Below are 26,862 nucleotides of genomic sequence, written 5' to 3'. Positions count from 1 at the left end.
GCAGATTTTTCTTCCACTACAAGGGAGATTAGTTATCTGCGACGGGGGGAAATTAGATCCGAACGTTTCCCTCGCCCGCCGGGAGGTTTCATGTCAGTGCCTTACCCAACATTGCACATCAAGAAAACAGGACACGGGTTGGGGCGCCCATGAAACCATCCACCGGGCGTGGGAACGCGGTTCATGACAGTTCTGCCCTTGGGGAAGAAAGAATCTCCTCAAAACCAGCGCATTTTGGGCTGGCAGAGATACTGCGCAGTGGCGTCCTTGATTCAGATCCAGAAACGCATCGCTCGCTCAATCAGTCGTGGGAAGACATCTTGTCAAGGTGAGTCTTGCCTGATAGCCAAACGATCATGTCATCTCGCTGACACACAGCCACGCTTGACTAGGTTTCCAACCAGAGAGATTCAGATGGTGGTGGTTCTTGTTCGCAATCGGAGTGGAGCTTCCAACAATGATACAATTGGTCATTCCTCCACACCAATTGCCCACCACCACCGTCAATCGGCTCAAGGTGATATCAAATGCCTTCAACGGACCATGGCCGGATTCCAACTTTTGCTGCACCACATCCAACGTGACTTTCAGGTGACCGAGATGAACAGCCGCGAGGGAGTCGGAAAAAATTGATAGTGATATCCAGACCAGCCAGATCGAGCCGCGCCATCCCCTCGGCAAGGCCCTGAGCACAAGCGCCCGATTCGGCCTTCTGCGACGCTGGCCACACAAACAGCGCCGATCCGAGGCCCACAGCCAAAGCCAAAGCCAAACCCGCTGCTTCTGCCCCGATGTTTCGGCCGTCTCCTGTCCGTCGAGGGCAGCGCTTCGTCGCCTGGGGCAAGCTGGCCGTCCTGTCAATCCGTCGCTCTGTCTCGACTCGGGTCGTCTTCTCGGCAGCACTCTTTGTCGGTCCCTCATCCCGCTCGCCGTCGGCCGTGCCTTTTTCTTTGCGGCAGCAGCAGCGGCGATCCAACCACCTCCTGTCGCCATCCATCGCCATCACGGATTCAGCGTCCCGGCACCCAGCTCTTATATAGACGGCCCTGTTCCGGCCATTAGATCGTCGTCTCGGCACCTGTCTTCCCCGCCATCATCCGCCTTGTCTTTGGGGCGTTGACTCTCGGTCTCTCCGTGGCCTCTTGCTTCCGTTCTGCATTTGCATTCCTCCCCGGCTTGCCCTTCCTTCGACCCACCAACTCTTGCCTCCCCTTGCATTCCCCTGCTCGCTGCTGACGACAATATGTGGAAGCGATCCAAGATTCTCAACGTGCTGCTGCTGCTGGCCGTCTCGTTTGCCTGCTACCTCATTCTCAAAAACATCTACTATGCGGCAGCCGGACTGGCGGGGCTGCCGCCCTTGCTGCACATCCTGCTTCTGCTCAACATTGGCCTGTGGTGCTGGGCTTCCAACCTCGACATCCTCTCTCGGTTCGGGATCGACACTCTCTATATCCTTCACGTCGATACTCCGGCGTCGCTCTCGGTCTTCCAGTCTGTCCAGCACTACCAGCAGCATCAGGTCGATCAGATGGCCCATCCGCCCCTCGGCTCGGCTCGCAGCTCCAGCCTGGACCTGCGGTCGTCCATCGACATCCGGGACCTCGGCACAGCTCCTTCAAGTGCACCCAAGATCAACCTCGCAGCATTCACCAAGAGCGGCAGCCCTGGCGGCTCCAGTATCGTCACGATGCCGTCGTCAAACAAGAGCAGCGAAGGATCGTCGATTGCGTTGGCGCCGGCGGACTCACCTGTGTCATCCTCCCACCACAACGTCTACTCTCTGGCATCTTGCTTTACGGTCATCTTTGTTGCGGCACTGTTTGGACATGGGCTTGTTTCATGGATCTGGAAAGACGACAGGAGCATCCTCTTTCCGATCGCAGCACTAGGCATTTCGTTCCTGTTGGCGGCGATACCTGCCATATCCCTCTTTGCCGAAGAACGCATCAAGTTCTGGAAGTAAGTCGTTTCTGCATACCGGTGTCGCTGTTCTATTTCAGTGAGCATCATCTCGCCGACTGCTGCGTCGATCGTGGCCAAGGTACACCGGTGGCCGCTAACCTGCGTCACTTTCTTCTGCATCAGCTCGATGAAACGGATCGTATTTGGTGGTATCTTTTCGGCAGTACCCTTTTGCGATGTCATCCTGGCAGATATCCTGACTTCATATGCCCGAGTGTTTGGGGATCTACACCTGGCGCTTATCGAGCTCTGGTGGACAGAAGAATCCGAGCTTGGAGCCTCCACCAGCAGCGAGCTCCCGGGTCTGTCTCTATCGGACTGGATTGGACCGGTCATCATAAGGCAAGTCGAGTTGGGACGGCAAGAGCGAAACGGTCGGATGTTCGCAGCTGGAAGAGCCGTGGACACTGGCTCAGAACCGAACCTGGTCAATCAAAGCCTGGATGGGCCTGAGAGAACCTAGATGATGCTGGAAATCTAGGCAACCGATCGTTGGAGGGAGCCAATTGGCCGTATCAGTTGAATCCGTTGCGTCAGCGCTGGCTGCTGATCTCCAGCAGAGCCATCTCCATCGGGATCTCCCTCCCCTCCGACCCGTGGCATCACGTCCATATCTTGGACTACCAACTAATCCCAGTTTCACAACTCGACCTGCCATGCTCTCTACAACCCCCCCCCATCAGTCTGCCATATCTCTTCCGGTTGCGTCAATGTGTCGCCGAGTTTTGTCTGGCCACCGATCGGGGTAGCCGTGGGCGGCACTTGCTCAATTCCCTCAAGTATCTTTCGTCCATTCCCGTGATTGCGGCATCGTTCTCGATGGCGTGGATTCGTCTCAAGAGCTATAGCGATATCGACGATGCGGCGACACTGGTCGAGATCGAGTCCAATATGAAGTTCACGGTAACCATATGGTAGGATTGCACTGCAGGTTCGATTTCTTGTCTTTTTGTGTGTTCGAGGGATCCCTATTTGGTATGAGCCACCTGCCGGGACTGTTCGACTAATGAGCTATCGATCTATCGATCGGCGCATCAACACGACCCCCGGGACCGGTCCTATCATTCGAACTCGGGCTCGGACTCGGACTCGGACTCGGACTCGGACTCGGATTCGATGCTGGCCAATCTCCCATGATCCGATCCGATCCGAAACGAACGCTCAGGGTGTTCTTCAACATGATCAACACCATCTTTTCAATCTACTGGGACATCTTTGTCGACTGGCAGCTTGGCGGAACTAGCAACGCCATCAACGCCAGCATGCACAACAGCAACAGCGGGAGCTTCCTGAGTCGGCTGAAGAAGGAGCTGGCGAGTCTGCTGCTCCGGCCGGTGCTGCACTTTCCGAGCGCCATGCCGTACTACTTTGCGATGGCGTTCGATGTCATTGTGCGGTTCTCGTGGTGCCTCAAGGTCGATCTGATGTACACGCTGATGACGATGACAGTCAAAGAGTGGCAGACCCGGCAGCTCGGTGACGAGCACGAACAGATCGCGGGCCAGACCCTGGCGATCCTGGAGGAGGCCGTCGTTCTGGAGCTGCTGATCAAGCTCTTTGAGATTGTCCGGCGGTGGGTCTGGGTGTTTTTCAGAATCGAGCGCGAGTGGGTGATGAGAGGCTTGAGCCAAGCTGGTGTCTTCAAGGAGCGAGGCAATTTTTCGACCAAGTTGTATGCCTAATGAATGACTGGCCCAGAAGCATCATTTTGGATGCGCTCGCAGATTGGCAGGCGAGCGGTGGGTAACAAATTGTTCGGTCAATGACCAAAAACCAAGGTGTCCCGTTTCTTTCTGGATTGGCTCTGTTGCTTGGAGCGGTGAGATCAGGGTCGGGTTGACTGGGCTGGTCCAGACAGAGTCTGCTCCCAGGGCCAGATCCGCCAAAGCGGATCAAATGGTGGCGAGATGGCAACTCAAATTTGGTTCCCGTGGGTCATGACAGCCGCAGGCTCATCATGACGGAGGCCGCCCCCTGGCGAGCCCGGATCGGCTGGAGACTGGCAGACGATGGAGCCGATGGAGCCGATGGAGCCGATGTGGAGCCGACGGAGCTGCGAGCAAAGACAGGCAATCGGAGGGTGGGGGCCGGGTTGGCAAGAACCCACCACCCGATGAAGCAGCAAGCGGCCGATGGCCCGAGTACTTGCTCTTGGGTGGGGGAGACAAGCCCGACCCGGCTCGCGGAGACGGCGCCGATGCAAATGCGAATGCTGACGCAGATGCTGACGCTGATGCAAATGCAAATGCAAATGCTGACGCAGATGCCCGGGGGGCTGTGGGATGTCGAGGATGCAGACGCAGGAGGTTGCCAGCGAACCCCGGCGCACCGCATGCTGACTCACACACATGACGATAGGACCCACCCCAAAGGGCCCGCCAGGACGATCAGGCAGCAAATCTCTTGTCTGGAATGTGCAAATGGCGATCGGGGCAGGTGACCCGGTTGTGACCCATCCAGAACCCGCAAGGGCGACCAGGGGCGATTTCAAATTTGCTTGGGGACAGGACCGACGGCGGGGTCTGGGGTTCCATAGGGCACGGCCGGCTTTCGAGTGCGCGTCAAATTTGCACCGGCGCCAACGAAGGATGCGACAGACCACATGGTGCTGTGCACGCTGGCGAGGCAGCGCAGCCGATGCAAGGCAGGATGGTGGGGGTCGAGAGGCAAGGCGCTCTGGGATGGCAGCAAGAGCCACAGAGAAGGGCAACAAGCGGCAGCGCGGGTGTGGCGACAGAAGGCCGGGGTCGTCCTTGGTGGGCACAGACGGAGCGGATATTCTGGATAAATAGGAGAACAGGCAGAATTGGCGGCCATGGACAGATTGCCGCAAACGGGCTGGGCCAGGGACAGCGGAAAGCACCAGGGGCATATCGACCGCATTATCGACCGCATTATCGGCCGCATTTGGTAGCAGCTCCAACACATCGAGGGCACGTTCAAAGCACACTGCCAGCATATCCACAGCGAGGCAGAAGCGGGATCTCGGCGAGACCACAGCGAGACCACAGCGAGACCACAGCAAGAAACAGATGGGAACAAGGAGGGATACGGGATGAGCGCAAATGAATGCGCTGAGCAGGAATGGAGTGCAAACGGCAGGCGCAGAGCCCATATGGGAATGGGAAACAGGTCCGGGTGCGCCGGTCACGGTGACTGAGCGGGGACCGCACGGGCCTGGACACGTGGCACGGCCCGTGGCACAAGAGGCGTGTGCGCTGGCGAACCAGGGGCCGTGACACCGGCAGTGACACAGACAGTGACACAGACGGCAAGGCCGTGCGGCTGTCCGCCACAGGGTGACACACGCACGCGTGTCGGGTGAGCACACACACCCACAGAGCCAGAAACAAGCTGCCCTGCCTGTACACAGTCCGCATACAGCACATGCAGATACACATACACATACACATACACACACCTATGTACAGATGTACAGATGTATGATACATAGGCATACCCATGTACGTAGATATGCATATGCAACTACAGCTGCACTTGCAGAGATGCATGCATATCGCCAGTCATCTCGCCGATGCAACATGCCGCTGGATCGATGGCGAGCCGAAGCCCGTGCAGAAGGGTCCGCTCCAGCGCAGCCCGAGTCGTGCGGCTGAGCACAGACGCTGTCGGCGGTACAGCGGGCCCTTGACGACCCCGAGCGCGATGCAGCAAGGCTGACAAGGCCGGCGGATCGTCCCAGCACAGGCGCCGCGACCCAGCACCAGCGCGGCCGTCGACACCACAGCAGGCCGAGAAACGCCCACCCCGAGCACTGGTCTGCATCTGTTCCTCGCCAAATCGCGACGCAAACACCCGAGCACGCTCAGCAGCAGCCCGAAGGACCGTGGGAAACCGAGCGAGAGATCGAATGCAACGGCGCTGTCGGGCTTGCGCGCGGCAGACCGAATCAGGCCACAGACCTGGCCCCGCCACTGCGATGGCAGCGGCGCCAGCCTTGTCGGCAACAAGGATCGGTGGTATGGAGGGGTCATCCGAGCAACGATGCAGGGGCATAAGGATGGCAGCGAGACCCCAGCCCTTGTCTCGGGTTGCAGCACCCCCCAGCGGTCCTTGATCGCCGGCTCGGTCTTGCGTTTTCGGGCAAAGGCTGTGGACTGGCCACCTGCCTCCCCACCACGGGCTCACACGACGGGGTGCTTTGAGTTTCAAGGCGTTATCCGGTCAGCTGGCTTCCATCGACCTGGAGCGGCTGCGTGTGCAAGACACTGAATCAAGCTGAGCCATCGCCGACGAGCGGTCGATCGCCGAGGAAGCTGCTTGCCTCCACAAAGGCCAGCTGACCACCTCAATATCCACCACGCCACGGCCCTTGTCGCCGTGAGAACGCTGGCTGACAGCGACGGCTCCACCTGCCGCCGCCTTCGCCTCCCTGGAAGGATATAAACCCCATCGCCGCGCGGTCTTGGACGGTCCGCATCCCTCACTGCCGACGCTCCTCTCCCTCCCCTCTTCTCAACTCCTCACAATGGTCTCATTCAGAGCCGCTGCTGCCGTCTTTGCCTTTGCCGGTGCCGTCGCTGCCCAGTCCCACGCTGCCGGCGACTACCTCTGGCCCTACCCCGCCCAGGTCACCGACAAGAAGGCCCTCATCAGCGCCCATGGCTTCACTCTCGCTGACAACAGCCAGAACAACGAGAACGTCGTTGCTGCCTTTGGCCGTCTCCAGGCCTCGGCCCGCTCGCGCTTCTCTGCCTCCAAGGCCAAGAGCTCCCTGACCGTCACCGTCTCGATTGCCAACGACAACGGCTTTGCCGCCAAGGACCTCGTCGGTGCCGATGAGTCGTACACCCTCGATGTGAGCTCGAGCGGTGTCAACGTCAAGGGTGAGTTGTGTGCCACGGCGATGCACTCTGATCAGGATGGATGAGATGTGGCTCATGATCGATTGCCCTGCGATGCACGATCTGATTGTCCACGTCCTTGACCGCGGCCATGTCACGCTCACCATGATGTGTATGTCGCACTCACCGACCTTGATACTGTCGCACTCACCGACCTTGATACTGTCGCACTCACCGACCCTGATGTGTATGTCGCACTCACTGACCTTGATACTGTCCCATTCACTGTCTCTGCCATCAACTGCACAATCCCACTCCCACTCCCACACAACAGCCAACACCCAGGTCGGCGCCATCTACGCCCTCCAGACCCTCTCCCAGCTCGTCACCAGCAGTGGTCAGGTCGTTGCTGCCACCGTCAACGACGCTCCCGCCTATCCCTACCGTGGCTTCATGCTCGACACTGCTCGCAACTTCTTCCCCGTTGCCGACATCAAGCGCATCATCGACGGTCTGGCCTACTCCAAGATCAACGTCTTCCACTGGCACATCTACGACTCCCAGTCGTTCCCCATCGACTGGCCCTCGTACCCCCAGCTCCTGAACGCTGCCTACAAGGATGCCAACGGCAAACCCAAGGTCTATAACGAGCAGGATGTCCGCGACATCGTCCAGTATGCCTTCCAGCGCAACATCCGTGTCCTTCCCGAGTTCGAGGCCATCGGCCACAACGCCGTCTTTGCTGCTGCCGATCCTTCCTTCGTTGTCGGTCTCAACCACGCTCCCTGGGATGGCCGCAACGGTGATGCCAACAACGCCTCCAACGGTGTTGTCTGGTGGGGCACCCAGTGGTGCAACCAGCCTCCTTGCGGTCAGATCGATCTGACCAACCAGGCCGCCATCAACTTCTTCAACCAGCTTGTTGCTGAGGTTGGTGCCTGGTTCGAGGACCCCGTTCTCAACTTTGGCCACGATGAGTTCAACTACCGTGTCTATGGCACCACTCCCGACAGCTGGGACTCTGTTGATGTCAACGGCATCTACCAGCTCATGGCTCAGGCCGAGCCCAAGCTCCTCCAGGTTGCCCAGACCAACAACAAGCACTACGGTGCCTGGGATGACATCGTCACCGACTTCAACGTCCAGAACATCATCCCCAAGGACACCTACATCTGGAACTGGCAGGGCGACAACTCGGCCATCCAGAACTTTGCCGACCAGGGTTTCACCAACATCATCGCCACCACCTCCAATGCCTACTATCTCGATTGCTCTCCCTCCGCCCACTGGTGCAGTGATGACTTTGAGCGCAGCGTCCCTGCCACTTCCTACAACCTCACTGGCTATGCCACCTTTGCTGGCCAGTGGCACAACTGGACCCGCATCTACACCTACGATGCCACCACCGGCCTGACTGCTTCGGCCAAGAAGGCTCTGATTGGTGGCTCTGTCGCTCTCTGGTCCGAGACCATCAAGCGCCACAACCTCGATCGCTACGTCTTCCCCCGTACCTCTGCCTTTGCCGAGCGCTACTGGTCTGGCAGCGCCGCCCCTGCCTACGATGCCGTCAAGACCGCTGCTCGTCTCGACCGTTTCCGCACCACCCTCGTCAACGAGCTCCAGATTGCCGCTGCTGATCTCTCTTACCTCGGTAACCAGGAGGGCACCGTCTTCCGCCCCGAGTGGTGTGATGCCAACCTTGCCACTCCCGGCCAGAAGACCCACGAGTGCTGCTTCCCCGGTGAGCCCCTCACCGGCCACAACGGCTCTCCCATCGACACCACCGTCGGCTACCACTTCCCCTCCAACGACAACACCGACTACTGCAAGATCGCCAGCACCTACAAGACCAACTCCTACACCCACGCCGTTCCCCAGGCCATCCCCTACCCTTACTAAAGGAGCAGCGCGTATCCCTGTTACTTCATCCCTCCCATCCTTTCTCTTCTCACCTATGATCTTCTCTTCGTCTCTATGAATCCTCCTCACCTTTACCCTCGCTCCTCCTGCTTGCCGCAGTCTATGAGATTCTTCGTCTATGATGCGTCGCACTAGTTCGACGCCGGCTTGCATAATGTAAAGTACACAGAAATCGAAATATACTCGTCGCCTTAAGGATCCTTTCAACTGCTCTTCCGACCCCAGACCCCCTCCCCTCACGAGCACCAGTCGGTCTCGTCGTAAATCACCCAGCGAGATGGTCTCCATCGTCACTCTCGAGCGGGTTTGCCCAGACGGCTCGAGTGCCCCTTTGAGGCTATCTCTGCTTTTGTCAATGGTTTCCCCGCCCAGCTTGCCGGCCCGCCCGCCACATCATCTGAGTCATCGGCTCGTACATGACCCGTTCCTTGGCAACTGGCATGGAAGTGATCAGGTCGTTAGCGCCCCTCCATGTGGGCTTTTTCGGCGCCAGATCAAACCCCAGGCCAGCCCGCCAGAAGTCATGGCCCCGTCACGGTCATTCCCGCGCTCGCCGTTCAGCCTCCGGGGCTCACCATCGGCAGCCTTCAGTCCCAAGCTCCTCATTCCAAAACCTATGGCACTTCTCCTCCATCATCTTGAACATTCTGGTTGAAGCTTCCACTCGCCCTCTTCACTCCTGTTTCATCCACTCAATCTGCATCCAAACCAGCAAACCTCCACACACACAGACGTCGCTCTTCAAAGTGTGCTCTTGAGATTTGGGTACAGTGCTGTCCTGTCCTGTCCTGTCCTGTCCTGTCCTGTCCTGTCCTGTCCTGTCCTGTCGTCATGGCGCCGATTCGGAAAGTTCACATTTTTCTGTTCACCATCTGTCTATATTCGCATCATGTCTCCTCTGGCCTCTCAGGAGTTGGGTCTCGATTGCTCACAATTCCTTCGATTCTGCTGAAACGTGGTCGCGGTACAACCTCGCTCTGTCCAAACAGCGTGGATTTCATAATGCCACCGACAAAACGAACCTTTGTCGAGGCAAGTTTGATGAATTGTTAAGTGAAGCATCGATATGGCGAAACATGCAGAGACCGCATAAGCTTGATTGCTCTCATGGGCTGCGGCCGCCCCACGCGACCCAAGCTATGAGCTCGAGTTGCATTGGTGCCCTGGGTCCGACAAGAGCGTGCTGGAAATATAGCTTGGGGAGGAGGGTTTCATCCGACCCAAGAGCGAAATCGGTCGTATTCTTCATGTTTGTCCTGATATAATCTCTCTTTCCCATCCACCCATGACACAACTCAACGCACCTTATCCTGAATGATATAGCATGGGTACTCGTGGCTGTTGGGCCGCCGCCGTCCAGACGATCTGGCGCATGGGCATCACGCAGGCGCCTCGAGTTCAAATCCGCAAGCTCCAGTCGAAGTTCCAAAGCACCAGCAGCTTATCGATTTGATCGACCCGAGACGACCGTCACGATCGTCAACGTCACGCTCCATCTCACCTGTGACAATATCGGATGCATCGGCCACGTCGTCACCCACATCATCGACATCATCACAGTCAGAATCTGTGAGCTCGCAGCCACCCACTCCATCTACATCTACATCTACATCTACATCTACATCTACATCTACATCTACATCTACATCTACATCTACATCTACATCTACATCTACATCTACATCTACATCTACATCTACATCTACATCTACATCTACATCTACATCTACATCTACGACAGCCCCCGGCCCCATTCCAACATCTGCACTCACCGTGTCCTCCACAATGTCCTCAACAACGTCCTCATCGTCATTTACATTCTCGTCCACAGCGTCCCTTCCAAGCCCAGCTTTCTCCGCGACCTCACCCATCTCCTCCTCATCCTCTCTTTCGTCTCTCATCACCACCACTGCGACCACATCCCCCGGATCCCCCCAGAGTGCCAGTCTATACTCTTCGCCGAGTGTAACATGGAATAGTGTGTCAGAAAGCAGTCTCACCAGCCTCTCCTCCGTCAACGCGTCGCTTGGTCCCGGCGGCTCATTGGTTTCACCATCGGCCGGCTCAACCACTCTCTCGCCGTCACCCACGAGTACTGCAAATCCAGATTCGATTTCCGCAGGTATGCTTGCATGACAGCGAGGTCGACGAAAGAGACCATGTTGGAATCGTTGTGCTGGATGTCCCGATGCTGACTCGATAGGACACGATGGTGCTGTTTGGCCTTAGCTGTCTGTGAGCACTCTTCGCACATCTCACCGTGTTCCCTCTCGTATTGGCTACTTGTTTTCACAAATACGCTCTGTGGCTATCATGCAAATACTGCGCACTTCTTTGGCATGACAACTTTGAATGATTCTCAGGCACCCCTGGCACCACCCCCGCCCCAGGAGGGCCAACCGTCGGTATCGGACACGGGTCGACCAGTGGAGCTATCATTGGCGGATGCGTCGGCGCAGGGCTGGTCGTGGTGGCCGGTTTCTTGATCTTTTTTGGGATGAGGCGTCGTCGGGCATATCTCGCTCGGAAAGCAAGTCAGCGAGACGAAGATCAATCGCCGACACAGCCTGGATCCGCGGAGATGCATGACGGAGCCGTGCCCATCGGTCATCCCAGAGAGTCGCTTGTGCCACTGAATCCCCATGGCTTGTCTGAGGACATCGATGCCACCGAGGCTCGTTCATACGATGGCTACAGCCCACCTCAGAATGAAGGCTACGGCCTGGAGAAAGTACCCACGGAGGCACCGTTTGGTAAGCCGCCTGTGTTCACGCAGCATGCTGTGGATCTGCGAGACGCATATTGGGAGCACAACACTGACTAGCACCGACGTGGGCCCACTCAGAGCCTCGGGGATCATCTCATGCCCAAGGCAAATCACTGTCCATGCAAATAAGCCCAGCGATGAATCCGCCGCTGCTCGACACTTTGGTTGATGTGCGACCAAGGAGCCCAGAGCACGAAGAGAAGATCCGGTTGTCGCTCTACCAAGGATCTGGCCCAGATGAAGCGGCCTCCGCGACTTGTGGCAAAGTGGTCTCGGGCGAGAGGAGCTGGCAGCCAGAAGTCTCCGGTGCTGGTGCCAACCACGATGCCCGGCCCGCTGTGCCTCTGTCACAGATACCGGCGGCTCGGATCGATCCGGGCTTCCCAGCTTCCTGTGCTGGTGACCGCGTCGGTGCCAGTGGGGGTTCGCGCGACAGCCACAGCCGACACCCCGGTGCTCGTGTCTCGAATCAAGCCATCCCACAGACCTCCTTTGTTGTCAGCCTTGCCAATCCCGCCAGCCAATGGCCTCCACAGCCAGCCCTGGGCTCGGGGACCGACGAACCACCTCCTTACGAGACAGTCTCGAGGCAACGCGAGATTCGCAGCGTCATCAGCCCCAACCGATCGCAAGTCGACAGCGATATGGCCCTGCGTCCCTTTGAACAGGTGGCCGTCCTGGCAGAGTACGGTGATGGCCGGCTGCTGATCGAAAATCAAAAGGGCCAGAGGGGTGTTGTCAGTACGAGTTGTCTCCAGCCACGGCTCCCAAACTTGGGGAACGAGGCCGACGAAGCCAGCAACCGACTGTGATGCGTCCGAGGATCGCTGGTGTATCTTGTCCGAAGCGAGACTGCTCGAGCAGTCGGCCTGGCGAGTGCGAATAAAATGACGCTCGGTGATAAGAAACAAGGTAGGATCGGCGAACCACTCGGAATGCCCTGCCTGGATAGAGAAGGTGGTCGTGGCGGGTGGTATGGGATATAATGCTGGAAGGCCGAATGCCTCGGCGACCGCTTGTCACGCCATGGGCGAGACACGAGGCAGCAGCTCGACGACGGCCAATCCGAGGAGCCACGGCCTCATCCTGCAGGGTGGGCGTGCAGATGACCAGCGCGCTCGGAGGTCCAGGAGCCGGGTCGTGCGGCTTGCTCGGGCGGTGGCTGTTGGGGATCGAGTCCCGAAATGAATTACTGCGCCGGCTCAGGCAATTTGCACACCCGAACAAGCGCTGGCCATCTCGAGCCATACAAAAGCAGTGAGCAGTTGCGTGGTCGGGATTGCCGCTGAAGCTGGCAAGATGAGCGGCCTTCAGGTGGTGTCTGGAAACACCCAACCAATGCGCATTTAGCGAGGCAATGCTCTCGCAGTCTCGGCAGCCGTCGACAGACACCCACCCATCCTGATTGCACAGCTGGTCAGAACGAGTCACGCGGCGGGTCAGCCGAGCAATGGGTGCTCGTGGAATCGGGGGCAGTCTGGGGATCGAAGCCCGCTGGCAAGGCCTTCCTTGCGGGCTGGTGGTCGCCTGGTGGCTCGCAACCTGGCACGACGGTGTCTTTGCCGGCCTTGCAGCGAGGTGGGTGCAAAGGCCACAGATGCCCAGTTCCATCTGTGCAGAGATGTGTGTGGGAATCGAGGAGCACCTGGGCGGCGTGTTGACCTTGCTGGCTCCAGGTCGAGCGCGTATGGCTGGGCGTGCGGGGACGGCTTGCTTTTGCTTGCTTGTTGGATTCTGTGTTGAGCTTGCAGCGCAGCTCCGCAGAACCATTCTTGCAGGCCCAGAGCGAAGCCACCTTCCCCCCCCCACACACCGCCGAGCGTGAGGGACTGCTCGCCGTGTTCGCTGTCCCCATGATCGGCATCCGAGGGGCAGGCACTCTCCCCCTGACGCAAATTCGCTTTGTCGGCCTCGGTTTAGGCGGCTTTGGCCGGGCAGCAGGACGCCGCAAATAGACCCTGCATCGCGAAATCGAAAGCCAGAGCCGCTTGCGGGAGACTACCGAATGCTTCGCTGAGACGTTCCTTTGGCTGCACAGCAGGGCAGGCATCCTTCCACCGACCGTCCTTGTCGGAGCACTGGCCAAACAGAGTCCGCCGCCCTTGTCCGCCGTGGTCGCACAGACGCGCAAAATTGACTGGCGGGGCGGGTACAAAGTGCTGGCGGTGTTCCAAACCCATGCCACGCAGACGCATCCTGACCCGTCCCTTCCATCAGCTGACGGTCGGGTGAACGCGAAGGTTCCAAGAGCATGCCAGCCGCGCTTGTTGCCCGTCGGCGATCCGCCAACGATTCGTCGGCACGGTGCTGCTTCTGACCCCCCCACCACCAAGAGCCAGCCGCTTGCGCGATCGCGTCGTGGCCTGTTCGAGGGACAGAACGAATTGCTTGTTTCCATCAAGACTCTGTCGATTCCGTGTCCTTTGGCCTGACCTGCGTGGTAGAGGTGGGGTGCGGCGAAAGGATATAAACCCCATCGTCGCGCGGTCTTGGACGGTCCGCATCCCTCACTGCCGACGCTCCTCTCCCTCCCCTCTTCTCAACTCCTCACAATGGTCTCATTCAGAGCCGCTGCTGCCGTCTTTGCCTTTGCCGGTGCCGTCGCTGCCCAGTCCCACGCTGCCGGCGACTACCTCTGGCCCTACCCCGCCCAGGTCACCGACAAGAAGGCCCTCATCAGCGCCCATGGCTTCACTCTCGCTGACAACAGCCAGAACAACGAGAACGTCGTTGCTGCCTTTGGCCGTCTCCAGGCCTCGGCCCGCTCGCGCTTCTCTGCCTCCAAGGCCAAGAGCTCCCTGACCGTCACCGTCTCGATTGCCAACGACAACGGCTTTGCCGCCAAGGACCTCGTCGGTGCCGATGAGTCGTACACCCTCGATGTGAGCTCGAGCGGTGTCAACGTCAAGGGTGAGTTGTGTGCCACGGCGATGCACTCTGATCAGGATGGATGAGATGTGGCTCATGATCGATTGCCCTGCGATGCACGATCTGATTGTCCACGTCCTTGACCGCGGCCATGTCACGCTCACCATGATGTGTATGTCGCACTCACCGACCTTGATACTGTCGCACTCACCGACCTTGATACTGTCGCACTCACCGACCCTGATGTGTATGTCGCACTCACTGACCTTGATACTGTCCCATTCACTGTCTCTGCCATCAACTGCACAATCCCACTCCCACTCCCACACAACAGCCAACACCCAGGTCGGCGCCATCTACGCCCTCCAGACCCTCTCCCAGCTCGTCACCAGCAGTGGTCAGGTCGTTGCTGCCACCGTCAACGACGCTCCCGCCTATCCCTACCGTGGCTTCATGCTCGACACTGCTCGCAACTTCTTCCCCGTTGCCGACATCAAGCGCATCATCGACGGTCTGGCCTACTCCAAGATCAACGTCTTCCACTGGCACATCTACGACTCCCAGTCGTTCCCCATCGACTGGCCCTCGTACCCCCAGCTCCTGAACGCTGCCTACAAGGATGCCAACGGCAAACCCAAGGTCTATAACGAGCAGGATGTCCGCGACATCGTCCAGTATGCCTTCCAGCGCAACATCCGTGTCCTTCCCGAGTTCGAGGCCATCGGCCACAACGCCGTCTTTGCTGCTGCCGATCCTTCCTTCGTTGTCGGTCTCAACCACGCTCCCTGGGATGGCCGCAACGGTGATGCCAACAACGCCTCCAACGGTGTTGTCTGGTGGGGCACCCAGTGGTGCAACCAGCCTCCTTGCGGTCAGATCGATCTGACCAACCAGGCCGCCATCAACTTCTTCAACCAGCTTGTTGCTGAGGTTGGTGCCTGGTTCGAGGACCCTGTCCTCCACTTTGGCCACGATGAGTTCAACTACCGTGTCTATGGCACCACTCCCGACAGCTGGGACTCTGTTGATGTCAATGGTATCTATGAGATCATGGCTCAGGCCGAGCCCAAGCTCCTCCAGATCGCCCAGACCAACAACAAGCAGTACGGTGCCTGGGATGACATTGTCACCGACTTTAACGTCCAGAACATCATCCCCAAGGACACCTACATCTGGAACTGGCAGGGCGACAACTCGGCCATCCAGAACTTTGCCGACCAGGGTTTCACCAACATCATCGCCACCACCTCCAATGCCTACTATCTCGATTGCTCTCCCTCCGCCCACTGGTGCAGTGACTCTTTCGAAACTAGCGTCCCTGCCACTTCCTACAACCTCACTGGCTATGCCACCTTTGCTGGCCAGTGGCACAACTGGACCCGCATCTACAACTACGACGTCACCACCGGCCTGACTGCTTCGGCCAAGAAGGCTCTTATTGGTGGCTCGGTTTGCTTGTGGACCGAGACCATCAAGCGCCACAACCTCGACCGCTATGCTTTCCCCCGTGCTTCGGCCTTTGCCGAGCGCTACTGGTCTGGCAGCGCCGCCCCTGCCTATGACAGTGTCCAAACTGCTGCTCGCCTTGCTCGCTTCCGTGCCACCCTTGTCAACGAGCTCCAGATTGCCGCTGCTGATCTCTCTTACCTCGGTAACCAGGAGGGCACCGTCTTCCGTACTGAGTGGTGTGATGCCAACCTTGCCACTCCCGGCCAGAAGACCCACGAATGCTGCTTCCCTGGCGAGTCTCTCACCGGCCACAACGGCTCTCCCATCGACACCACCGTCGGCTACCACTTCCCCTCCAACGACAACACCGACTACTGCAAGATCGCCAGCACCTACAACACCGACTCCTTCACCTACACTGCTCCTCAGGCCATCCCCTACCCTTACTAAAGGGCAGGCTGCTACTTTTCCTCTTCCACCCCTTCCCTCCTTCAGTCACCCCATTGCTATTGTATCCCTTGTACTCTATGATTCGTTTGACCCTAATGTCTCTATGGAGCTGATCTACTTTCTGCTGTTTGCGAGTTATTACCAGAAATGAAGAGTATACATCTTGTGCCGAAATAAATTGGACATGGCCGTTTCTTCTGTAGTGGCCACTTGCCTCAAGCCAGGCGATAATGTTCGCAGCGCGGTTCCGTCTTGGCAGGCTATTGAAGAAACCTGGGAGTGGCATACTCTTTGTATTGCTTCCGCGAGAGTGACAGTCATTGTGGATAATAGATTTGTTTGCTCTGACCATTCAAACGAGGATTGCACGCTTCACTCTGCGAGTGTTGCATACTTCTCTCGTTTCGGAAGCCGGTGCATGATTTGCACATCATGTCCCTCCTAACAAACAATGTGTGAATATTGATGTCAGGCATAGATCTGCCTCTCATATTCGGTATCCCTTGGTTTACTGGAGGTGCCATCGGCATCATTCAGCCAGATGATCGATTCCGAAACGGCACAATCCTGTTTCGGTTTGGATGCCTGGGAGCCACGTGAGCGACAGGCTCGTCGCTGGGCGAGCACGCTCTCGCGAGAGCGATGGCCAGGATCGCCCTCCATCTTTTGCGAGGGCGATGATCTGGGCTGCCGAGCGCAATGGCGACTTACCACCCAAGCGATCACTTCGATCTGGACTCTATTCTCGTCGAGCAGCAGGTGCGGGAGCTCTCTCTTTTCACAAGCTGTCGTTCGAGGTTCAAAATCGCCATCGTCTTTCCATCCTAATCTCCACCGCCATGTGCATGTCTGGCTTCCTCGACAGAAAATCCCTGCAGTGTTCGGACAGGTGGTGCCGGAATATGGCTTCCTCGACGGTCTCCATGACACCAGTGTATGATGCTGATGCTGCTGCTGCTGCGGCGGCGACGGCTGTTGTTGCGACTCGAAAAGCGCTTTCATGTTTCCTCGATGGCGTGTGTCGCTCACGCATTGCCAGAGCTCAGTCAATCCGTTCTGCCCATGTTGATCCGTCAGTCATGCCTCAACGATCCCGTTCTCATGACACTACAGGACCTACCCGCCGAAACCAGGGTCGAGCTGCCGTTTTGGATGGCCTCCGAGCTTGCTCAGCGGTGGGTTACATGGTTCGATGGATCGGGCGATTTGCGTCCTGATGACGATGACAACGGCTGTTACTTATACAATATCGCTTGACGGACAAACAGCGACATTGTGCAGCTCGATCTCCCTAAATGCTTTGGCCCCAAGATCATGTCGGACCTGACGGCATCTGCCAAGGCCGTTCCGCTCAATAACATCTGCAGCTACTACTTTGCCTTTGCGACGAAACTCTTGGACCTGTAAGCTACATGTGCCTGAATGCACAGTGCTAGTTGCGTAGACATCCATAAGCCACTGGACATGATTGAAGCCTCAGAGAGGATATACCACAAACGGAGCCGACAGCCAGTGGACTGGTCAGTGATTCCACGGCGATGATATGCTTCGAAAGGTGCTGAGCATATCTCGACTCTTGCCTAGGATCGAAATTCGCGATTTGAGCTCGGTTCTGCTGGAGGTATTCGCATCTGCGCAACTTGCGGCGTCCATGTGCTTCCCCTTCCACCCTTCGTGGCCGAGTCCGCTCGACATACTCATTCGCAAGGGGTTGGTTCTATCCCACGCCGGATCGTCGGTCCAGGCCTTCCGGAGTCGCATTCGCGAAGTCATGGATTTCACCCAGACACCACAGCGCCCCGATCGACTGGACTACCTGAATGCGCTGGACGAGACGGAGAAGCAGCGTAAGTCGACATTGGAGGCTGACTCCGTGGCTGGTTGCCAGGCATACGAGCGTGCGTAAACGTTGGGCTATGCCCGACCAAAGAGCTCGATCCACACAGAGTCTCGGGCGGCTTCCAAGAACATGAGCGCCGATGGACTGACTCTCCCGTTGGCAAAACCGGTGTTTTCTCGTCGCAACGCAGTGTATCGAGCTGGCAGGGACTCTGTGCATTTGTTTGAAAAATGGCAAGGAAGCATGACCGGCCGTATTCGGATGGCTTCTGTATTGGAACGGCAGGCGAAACGGATTCGGCGGAGCTGACGGACTGCTGGAGTCACCATCGCTCACGGACTTGCATCGGCGATAGATCTTTCATGAGAGGGGAGCGGGATGGCGGGATGCCGTCCATAAGCAATGCACCGCATCGCATTCCACCATATCATATCGCAACGAGTTCATCCCCTTGCATCCCTTTCGCATCCCCTTGCATCCCCTTGCATCGCAGCAAATCACAGCAGATCACAGCAGATCACAGCAGATCACAGCGACCCGCCCGGTGGTGTTGGACGGCGTGCGCCGGATGCCGTGTGGCTGGGAGCCGCTGGTGCGCTTTGTGTCTCGCCTGGTCGCCGCCAGCAGGGTGTCGCTCGCGGCTCCTGCGAGATTCTCCTTTTTCTTTCCCCCGCCCCATCGCACTCCCTCCCGCCCATCTCCATCGAGCCGATCCAGCCCGTCCTTGCGGCCTCGTCTTGCTGCTGTACTTGCCTCGGATCTCTCCTCCCCCATCCATCACGCCAGCGCCTTTTCCTGCATTCAGCAAGCCATGGTCTTTGTCGTCGACTCGACCGTTCTGCGAGGCATCCCCGAGTTTTTCGAAAGCGAGCTCGCCGAGTGCCTTGCTGCCCGCACTGAGGCCCTAGGTACCCTTTTCGCCATCGCATCTTGTTTCGTCGCTTATTTGCTCGCTCGCTACTGGTGCTGCCCAGATCGGTCGATGGCTCGCGAGCCCACAGCCGCCCTGTCGCTCGGCCAGGGCCGTCCCAAGGCCCCTGACCAAAGACGGCTCGACGCAGCTTCTTGGCTCCTCCTGGGGGCAGGCGGCTGCGTTCTTGCCATGCATATCCCGTCTCCTCCATACTGTGTGGTGCTTCCATCTGCGGTACACGACCGACCATGGGGGCTCCGCCTCTCCCGGCGGTTTGCTTTGGCCAAGCCTCCCTGATCACCAACCTCCGTTTCCAATCTCGCTGCAGCTACCTTCCGGGAGTTGGGCCCTCCTGATCTTTGCCATGTCATCAAAACCAACATCAAGGGACAGCAAAAGGATGTATGTGCTCGTCTCCGGGATGTTCTTGGTTGCCTCAATCGATTCCGGCCCCCTCGCTTTCTCACCACCGAGATATCTGCAGCGCCCGAGCGAGCCCGCCGCACGACTCAACGGCATAGAGGAGCCCGTCTCCTGTCAAGCACCTACCTTCCTCTGACTCTGCTCGATTCTGCTCGCACTCTCCTATTTTTCGACGCAGATTGGCTCCTATCACTATGTCCTGGGTGTCGATTCGAGGTAAGTGGCTCCTGCTGCCAACCTGGGAGCTGGTCTATCAGGGCCGGCCTTTTATTGGACTTTGGCTGGGATCAACTGTCGAGTGCCGATCTTGCGAGCTTCCAAGCCCACGGTCCTCTTCATCCGTATCGTGTCTCATCCTGAACTCGCTTCTCTTGCAGCTCCTCCGCGACCGTGGCTGCCTACCTCAACTCTTTGATGTACAACATCGTGCGTATCAGCCCGGCGTTGCGAACCTGTTGGACACGCCACAACCCCTCTGAGGCAACTGTGGCCGCTGGCTCTCCAGTGTCTGTCCCGCTGACGACTCTGTGGAGCCCACACTGTCTTGGCCGCATATTGGTCTGCATGCCTATTCTCTGAAACCTCGTCCCCTCTCCCTGTGCAGGAAGAGTCCCAGACCTGGTTCGGCGGGAAGCATACTCAGTGGAAGATCAAGTCCGGAACGTACTGCTGCTTCAACGCTTTCTCCCGGGTCGACATTCGGGTCGAAGTCCGCATTCCTGGCGGTGTCGAGAGTTACATTGTCGATTTGCGTGGTGATAAGTAACGCATCGTTCCCCTCTCCCCCAGCCGGCATGATGTCCTGCTGCTCAGGCAACAGCATTATCCCCGATTGTGAATGGAGGCGGTGTGGTCTGAGTGGCGGCTTGACTGTCAGCCTGGCTGTCAGCTTGGCATCGATTTCTCTGAGCGGGCAGTGGATATAGCTTGTGGCTCATCCTGATCACCCTCTTTCTCGCCAGACACCCCATCACCAACCCAGCCATTTGGCAAGAGACGGCTGTGTCTGCTGTTCTCCGTTCCATCCTCGACGACAACGACGAGCCCGATGGAAATGACGGCCAGCCCCTGCTTGGACTGAGAAAACTCGACCCTCTTCCCACCCAGAGTGCCGAGAAGCGATTTTTGGATGCCGCCAAGGCCGAGTTCTGGAAAGGTAATTCAGCAAGGCATCCGCGTCTGTCTTTCGCAAACGACCTTCGATTTCGTTCCTGGGGAACCGAGGGTTCGACTTGTGCCGACTTGTGTGCCAACTTGAAGTGGTGCTTAATGTACTGAACACCCTCTCCCCGCGACTGGCAGCCTGGCAGCTCGGCACCGATCCTGAAGTCCAGGTGGCCACCTACTACAGCAACCATCTGACCAACGGCATCATCAAGTACTTCTCCGATAGTGGACGCCATAGCGAAGGTGTCCGCTTCTTCGAGGCCCTCTTCGATAAGGAACCTGAAGTCGGCGTGCCTCTGGCTCGCTCATATTTGGGCATGGGTACGTCAGAGACCCAAGCCTGCCTTTGCAAGTGTGACCATCCGCGCGCTCTCATGACGGCCCGATATCAGGCATTGCCCTGTCATCTAAGCACTGTGAACTGGGTTTATTTGGGAGGGCGCGCAGAATTGGTACATCCACCACGGCATCTGATTTGCCAATCAGCCTCTGTGTGTCTATCGAGATGTGCATCATAGCAGCCGACAGGCTTGGCGCCTTGTTCTCATCCCGCTCGCGATTTCCGATGTGTAGATGAGGAAATCAAGGCTGTTCAGATTCTCCACGATTCGCTCAAGAGACAGCCTCTCTCGTACGGCCTGCTGCTCGCTCAGATCGACTTTTTGCGATCCAAGGTATGACCCAACGTAGACTGTGTGTTGGATACCAAGTCACCCATCTGTGGTGTGTGGTGTGTCTCGCTGAAGCGCCAGCAGCCACAGGCCTACTCGCGGCCTCGCTAACGCGTGGTACATGTGGAATATGTGCGTGTGTGGTATCTCTAGAAAAAGTTCGACCTCGCCGTCAAGCTTGCCAAGCTCGCCGTCACCTATGCGCCTTCGGAGTTTTTGACCTGGGCCAAACTCACGGAGACCTATATTGATATGAGCGACTACGAGTCGGTGAGTGATTGTGCTTGCAGGCGCATCGGCATGAGTCCGGGTTACCACGGTCTCCAGGAGGCTGCTTTCTTGGTCCGTAGTGCCGGCCAGTGGGCCTGGCAATCGCCACAAAGGGCATTGGGTACAGAAGATACGCATTCCTTGCTGACCGGGCTGGTTCTACTCCGCTCGATTTCATGTCTACCCAAAATCGACGCGATGAATGTGAACGGTGGGGGGGCCACAGGCTCTACTGTCCCTCAACTCGTGCCCCATGTTCACCTACTGCGAGCGAGACGCCCACCGTATGCCTCCCCCCGTCCGCACTCATTTGCCCCTCAAGCCCGACCCGGCTTTCTTGAAGCCTGAGGATGACGTCAGAAAAATGCCACCCGGGAGCGGATCGCTCAGCGACGAAAACGACCCGCGCGAGAACGAGGTGCACCCCGAGCTCCAGCGTCTCCCCGCCCTGTCGCTCCGCGGAACGTTCCTGAAGGCCTACCAGCTTCTGATCAGGATTCTGAACAAGAACGGCTGGGACGAGCTTCTCAAGTTCCGCTCCAACTGCTTCGTCATGGAAGAGGAGTATCGCATCCACCGTTCTCTCGCCGAGGAGGAGAAGAAGGGCGGGGCTTCCGCAGATGACGCCGATGAGCTGCACGAGTCCCTGGATGATGCCGAGGATATTCCTCTGAGTGATGCTGGCGCCGAGTCTGCTACCGAAAGCCGAGACGCCGGTGCCGGGCTCCCCATCGATGAGCTGATCAAGAAGGCCGGTGCCGAAGCCAAGGGCGATGGCAAGCAGCCCAACCCCCGCCCTCTGACGCGCAAGAACGTTGCGTACACCTTCCGCACCAAGCGTCTGTGCGAAAAGTGGCTCGACAACCTCTTTATGGTGCTCTACAACGACCTCCGCCTCTACACGGCCCTCAAGCAGGAGATTACTCAGTACAAGTCGAGTGCCACTGGCAACACCAATGCGCTGCTGTACCGCAAGACTGGCGCAGAGTGGGAGATCTACGGTGATCTTGCTGCCCGCCTTGGCCACAAGGTACAGAGATGGTGATATCGCCCTGGTGGCTTGGCTCTGGTCCGGCACTCGATGGAGACAACCGCATTGCAGCATGTGCTTGTGCTTGAGTGCGATGCAGATGTAGAGAGACTCGGGAGCACGCCTGTCACTTTGGTCTCGAAAGTACAGTTATCTCGCAGCGTGTCGTGACGGAGATGGTCACAGGGTCCTCTAACATGGCACCACCTGGCCGATAAACAGGAGGACGCCAAGGAAGCCTACAAGATGTGTCTCGAACAAAAGCTCTCGGTCAAGTCCCATCTGAAGCTGATGGAGGTTTACTCGGACGAAGGTCACCTGCAGAACACGCTCGAGTCCGTCGTAAAGCTGACTGGCTTGCTGGATCGTGCCTATGTGGAGCACACTGTGAGTACTCTGGCCCTTTGAACATTCCCTGGCAGCGCACGTAGCCGCATCCGCTCACTGGCAAGATGGATAGCGGGACTGACGAGCGATCGGCATTTCGAGGGCCGTGCCGCTGACAAGTCTAACAATTGCGTCCGGTTGCGCCGCCCACAGTACCCCAGCCCCGTCGCAAGAGCCATCTTCAAGCTCATCCGCCGCCACGGTCTTGCCAAGGTTACCAACGGATTGATTTCGATGAACGTCCCGCAGAAGCAGTACCGAATGGTCACCCGGTTCTTTGACTATGCCGAGCTGTTCAAGGTCGAGGGTGTCAACTGGTAAACCGAGACAATGCCGACTGATCAAGGGGGAAAGAAGTGACACTCTGGGAAGGTCGTCGGCGCCGCCGTCGGTGTATATCGTCGCCATTTGCCGATGGATGCGTGTACGTGGTCGCCACTGCTGCGTTTCGGACATCTCTCCGGCTCGCTGGGTTTCCCCATCAGCTTTATCGCCTTCGTGCTACCTCTCCCCGTCGCTCCATTTGCCATTTACTTCTCCTTCTCCTCCTGTTTGTGCTCAGGCCGTTGATGGTTGGCCGGGCTGTGATGTTTTGATCGATGCTCTTGCCAGCCTTGCGACATCTTCACCCATCATGCCCTTTGTAGCCAGTCTACGATTGTGACGGATTCGTTTCTTTCATTTCCTCCGTTTCCTCCGTTTCGTTCCATCTTTCAACTTTTCTTCTTATTTCTCCAATCCCATACTCCTCCCCCTCCTCCCAACCCCGTCACTTCCAAATATAATTCGCAACCAAGCGAAGGCAGCGATCGACGATAACAGAGGTGCTCACAGATCACACCAGTTCATGCGGATGGCACCGGCCGGTCGCACATGCCTGAGAGCCAGAGATGACTGTATTTCGAAAGTGTGTATTGAGAGAGAAGGGAGGAGAATGATTGCGATGGGCCATAAATACATGATCTCACGCCTGCATCGTCATGCGAGCGTTGTAGAGCCAGGTTATCATATACACAGTGCAAACTCGCAAGCACATCATCATCATCGTCGTCGATTGTGTGCGAGACCTAGGGCATCTTCAAAAACGGGTGCTCAAGTGCATCGGCCGCTGTGATGCGCCTTTCTGGGTTGAGCATCAGGCATTGCCTCAGCAGGTCAAACGCCGATTCTGGGAATTGCTCTGAGCGTTTGGGCTGCAGCTTGGAGCAGAGGGCGTGGAGGCTGGGTGCGGACTCCGGGAGTGTAGGGACGTTGGAGGTGAAGACACGATCTGCGGCAGGGATAGCGTGGCAGCAGGATGACAGTATGATCACAGTCGATCAGCGAGAGCACAAGGGCGTGAGCATATAGGAATGGGAGATGGACGCACTCCATGCGTGAAGACAGATATATCCGCCTGGGATCCGAGAGCCGCTGCAGCCACTGCTTCGCGGTCACCATCGGCATACTTACGCTGCTCGGCCGCGGCCGCAGCCATTTCCTTCTTGCCAAAGAGAAGCGCAATCTCCAGCAGTGCCTCTTCGTCGCTCTTGGACTGAAAGAACGGATAGATGCCCGTCATAAACGACAGTATGATCACCCCAACAGACCATATGTCCAGCGCTGCAAGCATTCGCCCGTTGGCGCAGTTAGCCAAGTGTCCATAGGTTGATATGCAAGTTACAGGGACGCTACAACACCGAAGAATGCCGCGATTGCAAGTCAAACCCGTAGCGAGTCGATCTAGGGTACAAAGACAGGTGCGCTGGATTGCGCCGGGTGCCATTCATATCCCAAGTAGGTACTCACCCGTCGTTTGGTAGACCACCTTGAGGAGAACCTCAGGGGCACGAAAGCCGCGTGTCCCAGCTCGGTTCGCCCTGACGGCAGGCCTGTGGGCGATCGGAAGCAGTAATGTGAGCAACAGCAACCAAGCGAATGTCTTGTTCAGCCTTTAAAAGATCTCGAGGCCCGCGCCATCGCAAACACCTTACTTGGACGGGTCGACGATGTATCCATTTGACTCGTGCTTGGACTGGCTCAGGCGCGCATTCATCCGCAAGACATCGCGCCGGGCCACGCAGTTAACCGTTGGGTCCAGGATCCACTTCTTCAAGCTCTCCGTCTCGTCGGGTTGGGCGAGCCCAAAATCGACAATGGCTCCCGACTTGTGCTGCACGCTGTACAAAAAATTGGCTGGCTTGATGTCGCGATGCACGACCCCGTGTGAGTGGATATGCTTCAGCCCGCTGAATAAAGCTCGGAGATACGCCCGGACATCGTCACATGGCAGCGTGAGGAAGAAATCCTGCAGACAAGCCAATCAAAAGGTCAGATTTCAGCCCGGGTGTCAAGTGAGCGCCACGAAGAACTGCTTGCTTTGGAGAGATCCGCGGCATGGCGCAAGTCCATACCACCTCCCAGGCTTGAAGTTGGCTCCTGCAGACATACCCGGAACTCGTCGTGCTTCAAAAACGGAAGACTGTTGAGGACGGGGTGTTGAATCAGCTGGCTGAAGACAAGTGAAACCGGTCGATGGCTCCTTAAGCCGCATCGACAGCGATCATGCAACCACAACTGTAGCGAGCAGAACAGGGGGTGCCAGCACGAGAAGACATGATACGAGGGCGTACGTGCGATTGCACGCAATCTGCCGCCCCAGGGCCATGCGCTGACAGGCAATACATACACTAGGATGACCTGTCCAGATGAAGACGGTCCGTCGGATATGCGATCACATGACCCCGGAGATTGCGAGAAAGTTAGTCAAGCGGTGAGCAGCGCTGAATCATGCATCGGACTATCGAGCGTATGCTCAGCAAAGCGAGGCGGCGTAAAGCACCGACCTGGTCTTGATGACGAAGAACATTAATGATCGGCGCAACATTGGGATGCCCACTGCGAAGAAATGCGATATACGTTGGCGATAAATCAGTGTTTGAAGTCGGATGGGGGGGGGTCGGCAAACAGAACCATGTCTGGTACAATCATAGTCTGCGTCTGATAAGAGCAACTCTCGATTGCGGGGGCGAGGGCACTCACGAGAGCTTGTGCAAGAGCTGGACTTCGTTGTGGATCCGCATTGGACTGCTCGTCGCATAAATTCGCTTCACAGCAACAAGGCCACAGGCAGTGGTGGCGAGTTGATCGGACATGCGGCGCTCGAGATACAACTGCGGAAGAGGATAGATGTCCTTCAGTCGCGAGGCAGCAGCGAGCCATCGCCTGTCGGCGTTGTGATCTTGACACCAACTGGTGTTGTCGTATTGAAAGTGCATCAAATCAACGGCTTTGTACACGGAGCTGAAGGTTCCCTCGCCAATCTTGTCCAGGATCCGGTAGCTGCCCATAAACTTGGGAAAGTCCTCGTAGAACTCCATGATCTCTTCTACAACATCGACCGGAGCGTCGCTGCAGATGTACGACCGTGCGGGCTTTTCGGTGAGGAAAGTCGTGTCTGGGTAGAAGGTCGAGAGGCGCTCCAGAAGTACTGGAGTGGGGCAATCCTCTGTTCCAGCCTCGGTGCTAAGAGAGGGTCGCTTCCGTTTCCTTGTGAGGTCGCGACTGGGTGTCTGCGGGAGCGCACCAGCAGGTTCCTGGACAGCATCGGGGCTGTCGGCATCTACAGCATCGGCAACATCGGCAACATCGGCAACATCGGCAACATTGGCAACATTGGCAACATCCGCGACGTCGGCAACATCGACATTGGTAGCATTCAAGATTATTGCATTTTGTGTCGAGTGAGGCAGGTGACTCGGCTCATCTGGGCCACCAGGATCCGTATTGCAGCAAGCCGACCTTGAGGCGGAGCTCTTGCTATCTGTAGAGTCCGACTCACTTTCGCCAACATCTGTCAGGTCGCTCTCCTCGTCAGAACCATCTCCATCGCTTGTGTTACCCCTCTGATCGCCTGCGTCAGAAGGTGCGCCGCCGTTACCACCGGATGGGGCAGGGG

At 57.5% G+C, this 26,862-nt stretch overlaps 7 protein-coding genes across 7 annotated transcripts; 6 read left to right on the top strand and 1 right to left on the bottom strand.

Annotated features, from left to right (window-relative positions):
• Positions 1–1,123: 1,123 nt before the first annotated feature.
• On the top strand, positions 1,124–3,764 carry BJ171DRAFT_165238 (EXS family-domain-containing protein). The gene is made up of 4 exons (XM_053105903.1): positions 1,124–1,962; positions 2,089–2,307; positions 2,649–2,879; positions 3,131–3,764. The coding sequence occupies exons 1-4, from the start codon at positions 1,244–1,246 to the stop codon at positions 3,645–3,647; spliced, it is 1,686 nt and encodes a 561-aa protein (XP_052964734.1). The 5' UTR covers positions 1,124–1,243; the 3' UTR covers positions 3,648–3,764.
• A 2,545-nt stretch (positions 3,765–6,309) lies between these two features.
• On the top strand, positions 6,310–8,886 carry BJ171DRAFT_461081 (glycoside hydrolase superfamily). The gene is made up of 2 exons (XM_053108465.1): positions 6,310–6,812; positions 7,105–8,886. Exons 1-2 carry the CDS (start codon positions 6,455–6,457, stop codon positions 8,667–8,669), a joined length of 1,923 nt encoding a protein of 640 aa, XP_052964733.1. The 5' UTR covers positions 6,310–6,454; the 3' UTR covers positions 8,670–8,886.
• Positions 8,887–10,755: 1,869 nt separating this feature from the next.
• Positions 10,756–12,285, top strand: BJ171DRAFT_600666 (uncharacterized protein). Its single transcript, XM_053115032.1, has 3 exons — positions 10,756–10,812; positions 11,054–11,443; positions 11,536–12,285. Exons 2-3 carry the CDS (start codon positions 11,188–11,190, stop codon positions 12,267–12,269), a joined length of 990 nt encoding a protein of 329 aa, XP_052964732.1. The 5' UTR covers positions 10,756–10,812; positions 11,054–11,187; the 3' UTR covers positions 12,270–12,285.
• A 1,635-nt stretch (positions 12,286–13,920) lies between these two features.
• BJ171DRAFT_444163 (glycoside hydrolase superfamily) lies at positions 13,921–16,231 on the top strand. The gene is made up of 2 exons (XM_053108135.1): positions 13,921–14,367; positions 14,660–16,231. The coding sequence occupies exons 1-2, from the start codon at positions 14,010–14,012 to the stop codon at positions 16,222–16,224; spliced, it is 1,923 nt and encodes a 640-aa protein (XP_052964731.1). The 5' UTR covers positions 13,921–14,009; the 3' UTR covers positions 16,225–16,231.
• A 639-nt stretch (positions 16,232–16,870) lies between these two features.
• On the top strand, positions 16,871–18,598 carry BJ171DRAFT_512814 (uncharacterized protein). The gene is made up of 7 exons (XM_053111694.1): positions 16,871–16,983; positions 17,090–17,158; positions 17,338–17,399; positions 17,493–17,627; positions 17,809–17,845; positions 17,969–18,071; positions 18,255–18,598. The coding sequence occupies exons 1-7, from the start codon at positions 16,924–16,926 to the stop codon at positions 18,371–18,373; spliced, it is 585 nt and encodes a 194-aa protein (XP_052964730.1). The 5' UTR covers positions 16,871–16,923; the 3' UTR covers positions 18,374–18,598.
• Positions 18,599–18,678: 80 nt separating this feature from the next.
• On the top strand, positions 18,679–23,628 carry BJ171DRAFT_512813 (Chs5p-Arf1p-binding proteins-domain-containing protein). Its single transcript, XM_053111693.1, has 12 exons — positions 18,679–18,972; positions 19,306–19,379; positions 19,579–19,616; positions 19,778–19,826; positions 20,005–20,162; positions 20,363–20,556; positions 20,703–20,888; positions 21,141–21,241; positions 21,392–21,508; positions 21,735–22,538; positions 22,761–22,925; positions 23,079–23,628. Exons 1-12 carry the CDS (start codon positions 18,876–18,878, stop codon positions 23,244–23,246), a joined length of 2,151 nt encoding a protein of 716 aa, XP_052964729.1. The 5' UTR covers positions 18,679–18,875; the 3' UTR covers positions 23,247–23,628.
• A 147-nt stretch (positions 23,629–23,775) lies between these two features.
• On the bottom strand, positions 23,776–26,556 carry BJ171DRAFT_512811 (kinase-like domain-containing protein). Its single transcript, XM_053111692.1, has 8 exons — positions 25,947–26,556; positions 25,751–25,802; positions 25,594–25,604; positions 25,356–25,386; positions 24,899–25,212; positions 24,714–24,796; positions 24,378–24,527; positions 23,776–24,195 (listed from the first exon to the last, which is right to left on the bottom strand). The coding sequence occupies exons 1-8, from the start codon at positions 26,282–26,284 to the stop codon at positions 23,993–23,995; spliced, it is 1,182 nt and encodes a 393-aa protein (XP_052964728.1). The 5' UTR covers positions 26,285–26,556; the 3' UTR covers positions 23,776–23,992.
• Positions 26,557–26,862: the final 306 nt, after the last annotated feature.

Source organism: Polychytrium aggregatum (assembly GCF_025602895.1).
Source record: "Polychytrium aggregatum strain JEL109 chromosome Unknown BJ171scaffold_29, whole genome shotgun sequence".
NCBI lineage: Eukaryota > Fungi > Chytridiomycota > Chytridiomycetes > Polychytriales > Polychytrium > Polychytrium aggregatum.
This window is presented reverse-complemented; position numbering and strand designations above follow the sequence as displayed.

What these genes read in the sequence shown, in the direction of transcription:
- BJ171DRAFT_512814 (XM_053111694.1), top strand. Translation starts at nt 16,924, where the DNA reads ATGGCGACTTACCACCCAAGCGATCACTTCGATCTGGACTCTATTCTC. An exon ending in ACGGTCTCCATGACACCAGT is followed by an intron (nt 17,159 to 17,337) that starts GTATGATGCTGA and finishes ATGACACTACAG; the next exon opens with GACCTACCCGCCGAAACCAG. An exon ending in GCCTCCGAGCTTGCTCAGCG is followed by an intron (nt 17,400 to 17,492) that starts GTGGGTTACATG and finishes ACGGACAAACAG; the next exon opens with CGACATTGTGCAGCTCGATC.
- BJ171DRAFT_461081 (XM_053108465.1), top strand. Translation starts at nt 6,455, where the DNA reads ATGGTCTCATTCAGAGCCGCTGCTGCCGTCTTTGCCTTTGCCGGTGCC. An exon ending in GAGCGGTGTCAACGTCAAGG is followed by an intron (nt 6,813 to 7,104) that starts GTGAGTTGTGTG and finishes CCCACACAACAG; the next exon opens with CCAACACCCAGGTCGGCGCC.
- BJ171DRAFT_165238 (XM_053105903.1), top strand. Translation starts at nt 1,244, where the DNA reads ATGTGGAAGCGATCCAAGATTCTCAACGTGCTGCTGCTGCTGGCCGTC. An exon ending in ATTGGACCGGTCATCATAAG is followed by an intron (nt 2,308 to 2,648) that starts GCAAGTCGAGTT and finishes CCCCCCCATCAG; the next exon opens with TCTGCCATATCTCTTCCGGT. An exon ending in AAGTTCACGGTAACCATATG is followed by an intron (nt 2,880 to 3,130) that starts GTAGGATTGCAC and finishes ACGAACGCTCAG; the next exon opens with GGTGTTCTTCAACATGATCA.
- BJ171DRAFT_444163 (XM_053108135.1), top strand. Translation starts at nt 14,010, where the DNA reads ATGGTCTCATTCAGAGCCGCTGCTGCCGTCTTTGCCTTTGCCGGTGCC. An exon ending in GAGCGGTGTCAACGTCAAGG is followed by an intron (nt 14,368 to 14,659) that starts GTGAGTTGTGTG and finishes CCCACACAACAG; the next exon opens with CCAACACCCAGGTCGGCGCC.
- BJ171DRAFT_512811 (XM_053111692.1), bottom strand. Translation starts at nt 26,284, where the DNA reads ATGGAGTTCTACGAGGACTTTCCCAAGTTTATGGGCAGCTACCGGATC. An exon ending in CAGCTCTTGCACAAGCTCTC is followed by an intron (nt 25,803 to 25,946) that starts GTGAGTGCCCTC and finishes ATTTCTTCGCAG; the next exon opens with TGGGCATCCCAATGTTGCGC. An exon ending in TACATCGTCGACCCGTCCAA is followed by an intron (nt 24,797 to 24,898) that starts GTAAGGTGTTTG and finishes GATCGCCCACAG; the next exon opens with GCCTGCCGTCAGGGCGAACC.
- BJ171DRAFT_600666 (XM_053115032.1), top strand. Translation starts at nt 11,188, where the DNA reads ATGAGGCGTCGTCGGGCATATCTCGCTCGGAAAGCAAGTCAGCGAGAC. An exon ending in ACCCACGGAGGCACCGTTTG is followed by an intron (nt 11,444 to 11,535) that starts GTAAGCCGCCTG and finishes GGGCCCACTCAG; the next exon opens with AGCCTCGGGGATCATCTCAT.
- BJ171DRAFT_512813 (XM_053111693.1), top strand. Translation starts at nt 18,876, where the DNA reads ATGGTCTTTGTCGTCGACTCGACCGTTCTGCGAGGCATCCCCGAGTTT. An exon ending in TGCCCGCACTGAGGCCCTAG is followed by an intron (nt 18,973 to 19,305) that starts GTACCCTTTTCG and finishes ATCTCGCTGCAG; the next exon opens with CTACCTTCCGGGAGTTGGGC. An exon ending in GTCCTGGGTGTCGATTCGAG is followed by an intron (nt 19,617 to 19,777) that starts GTAAGTGGCTCC and finishes CTTCTCTTGCAG; the next exon opens with CTCCTCCGCGACCGTGGCTG.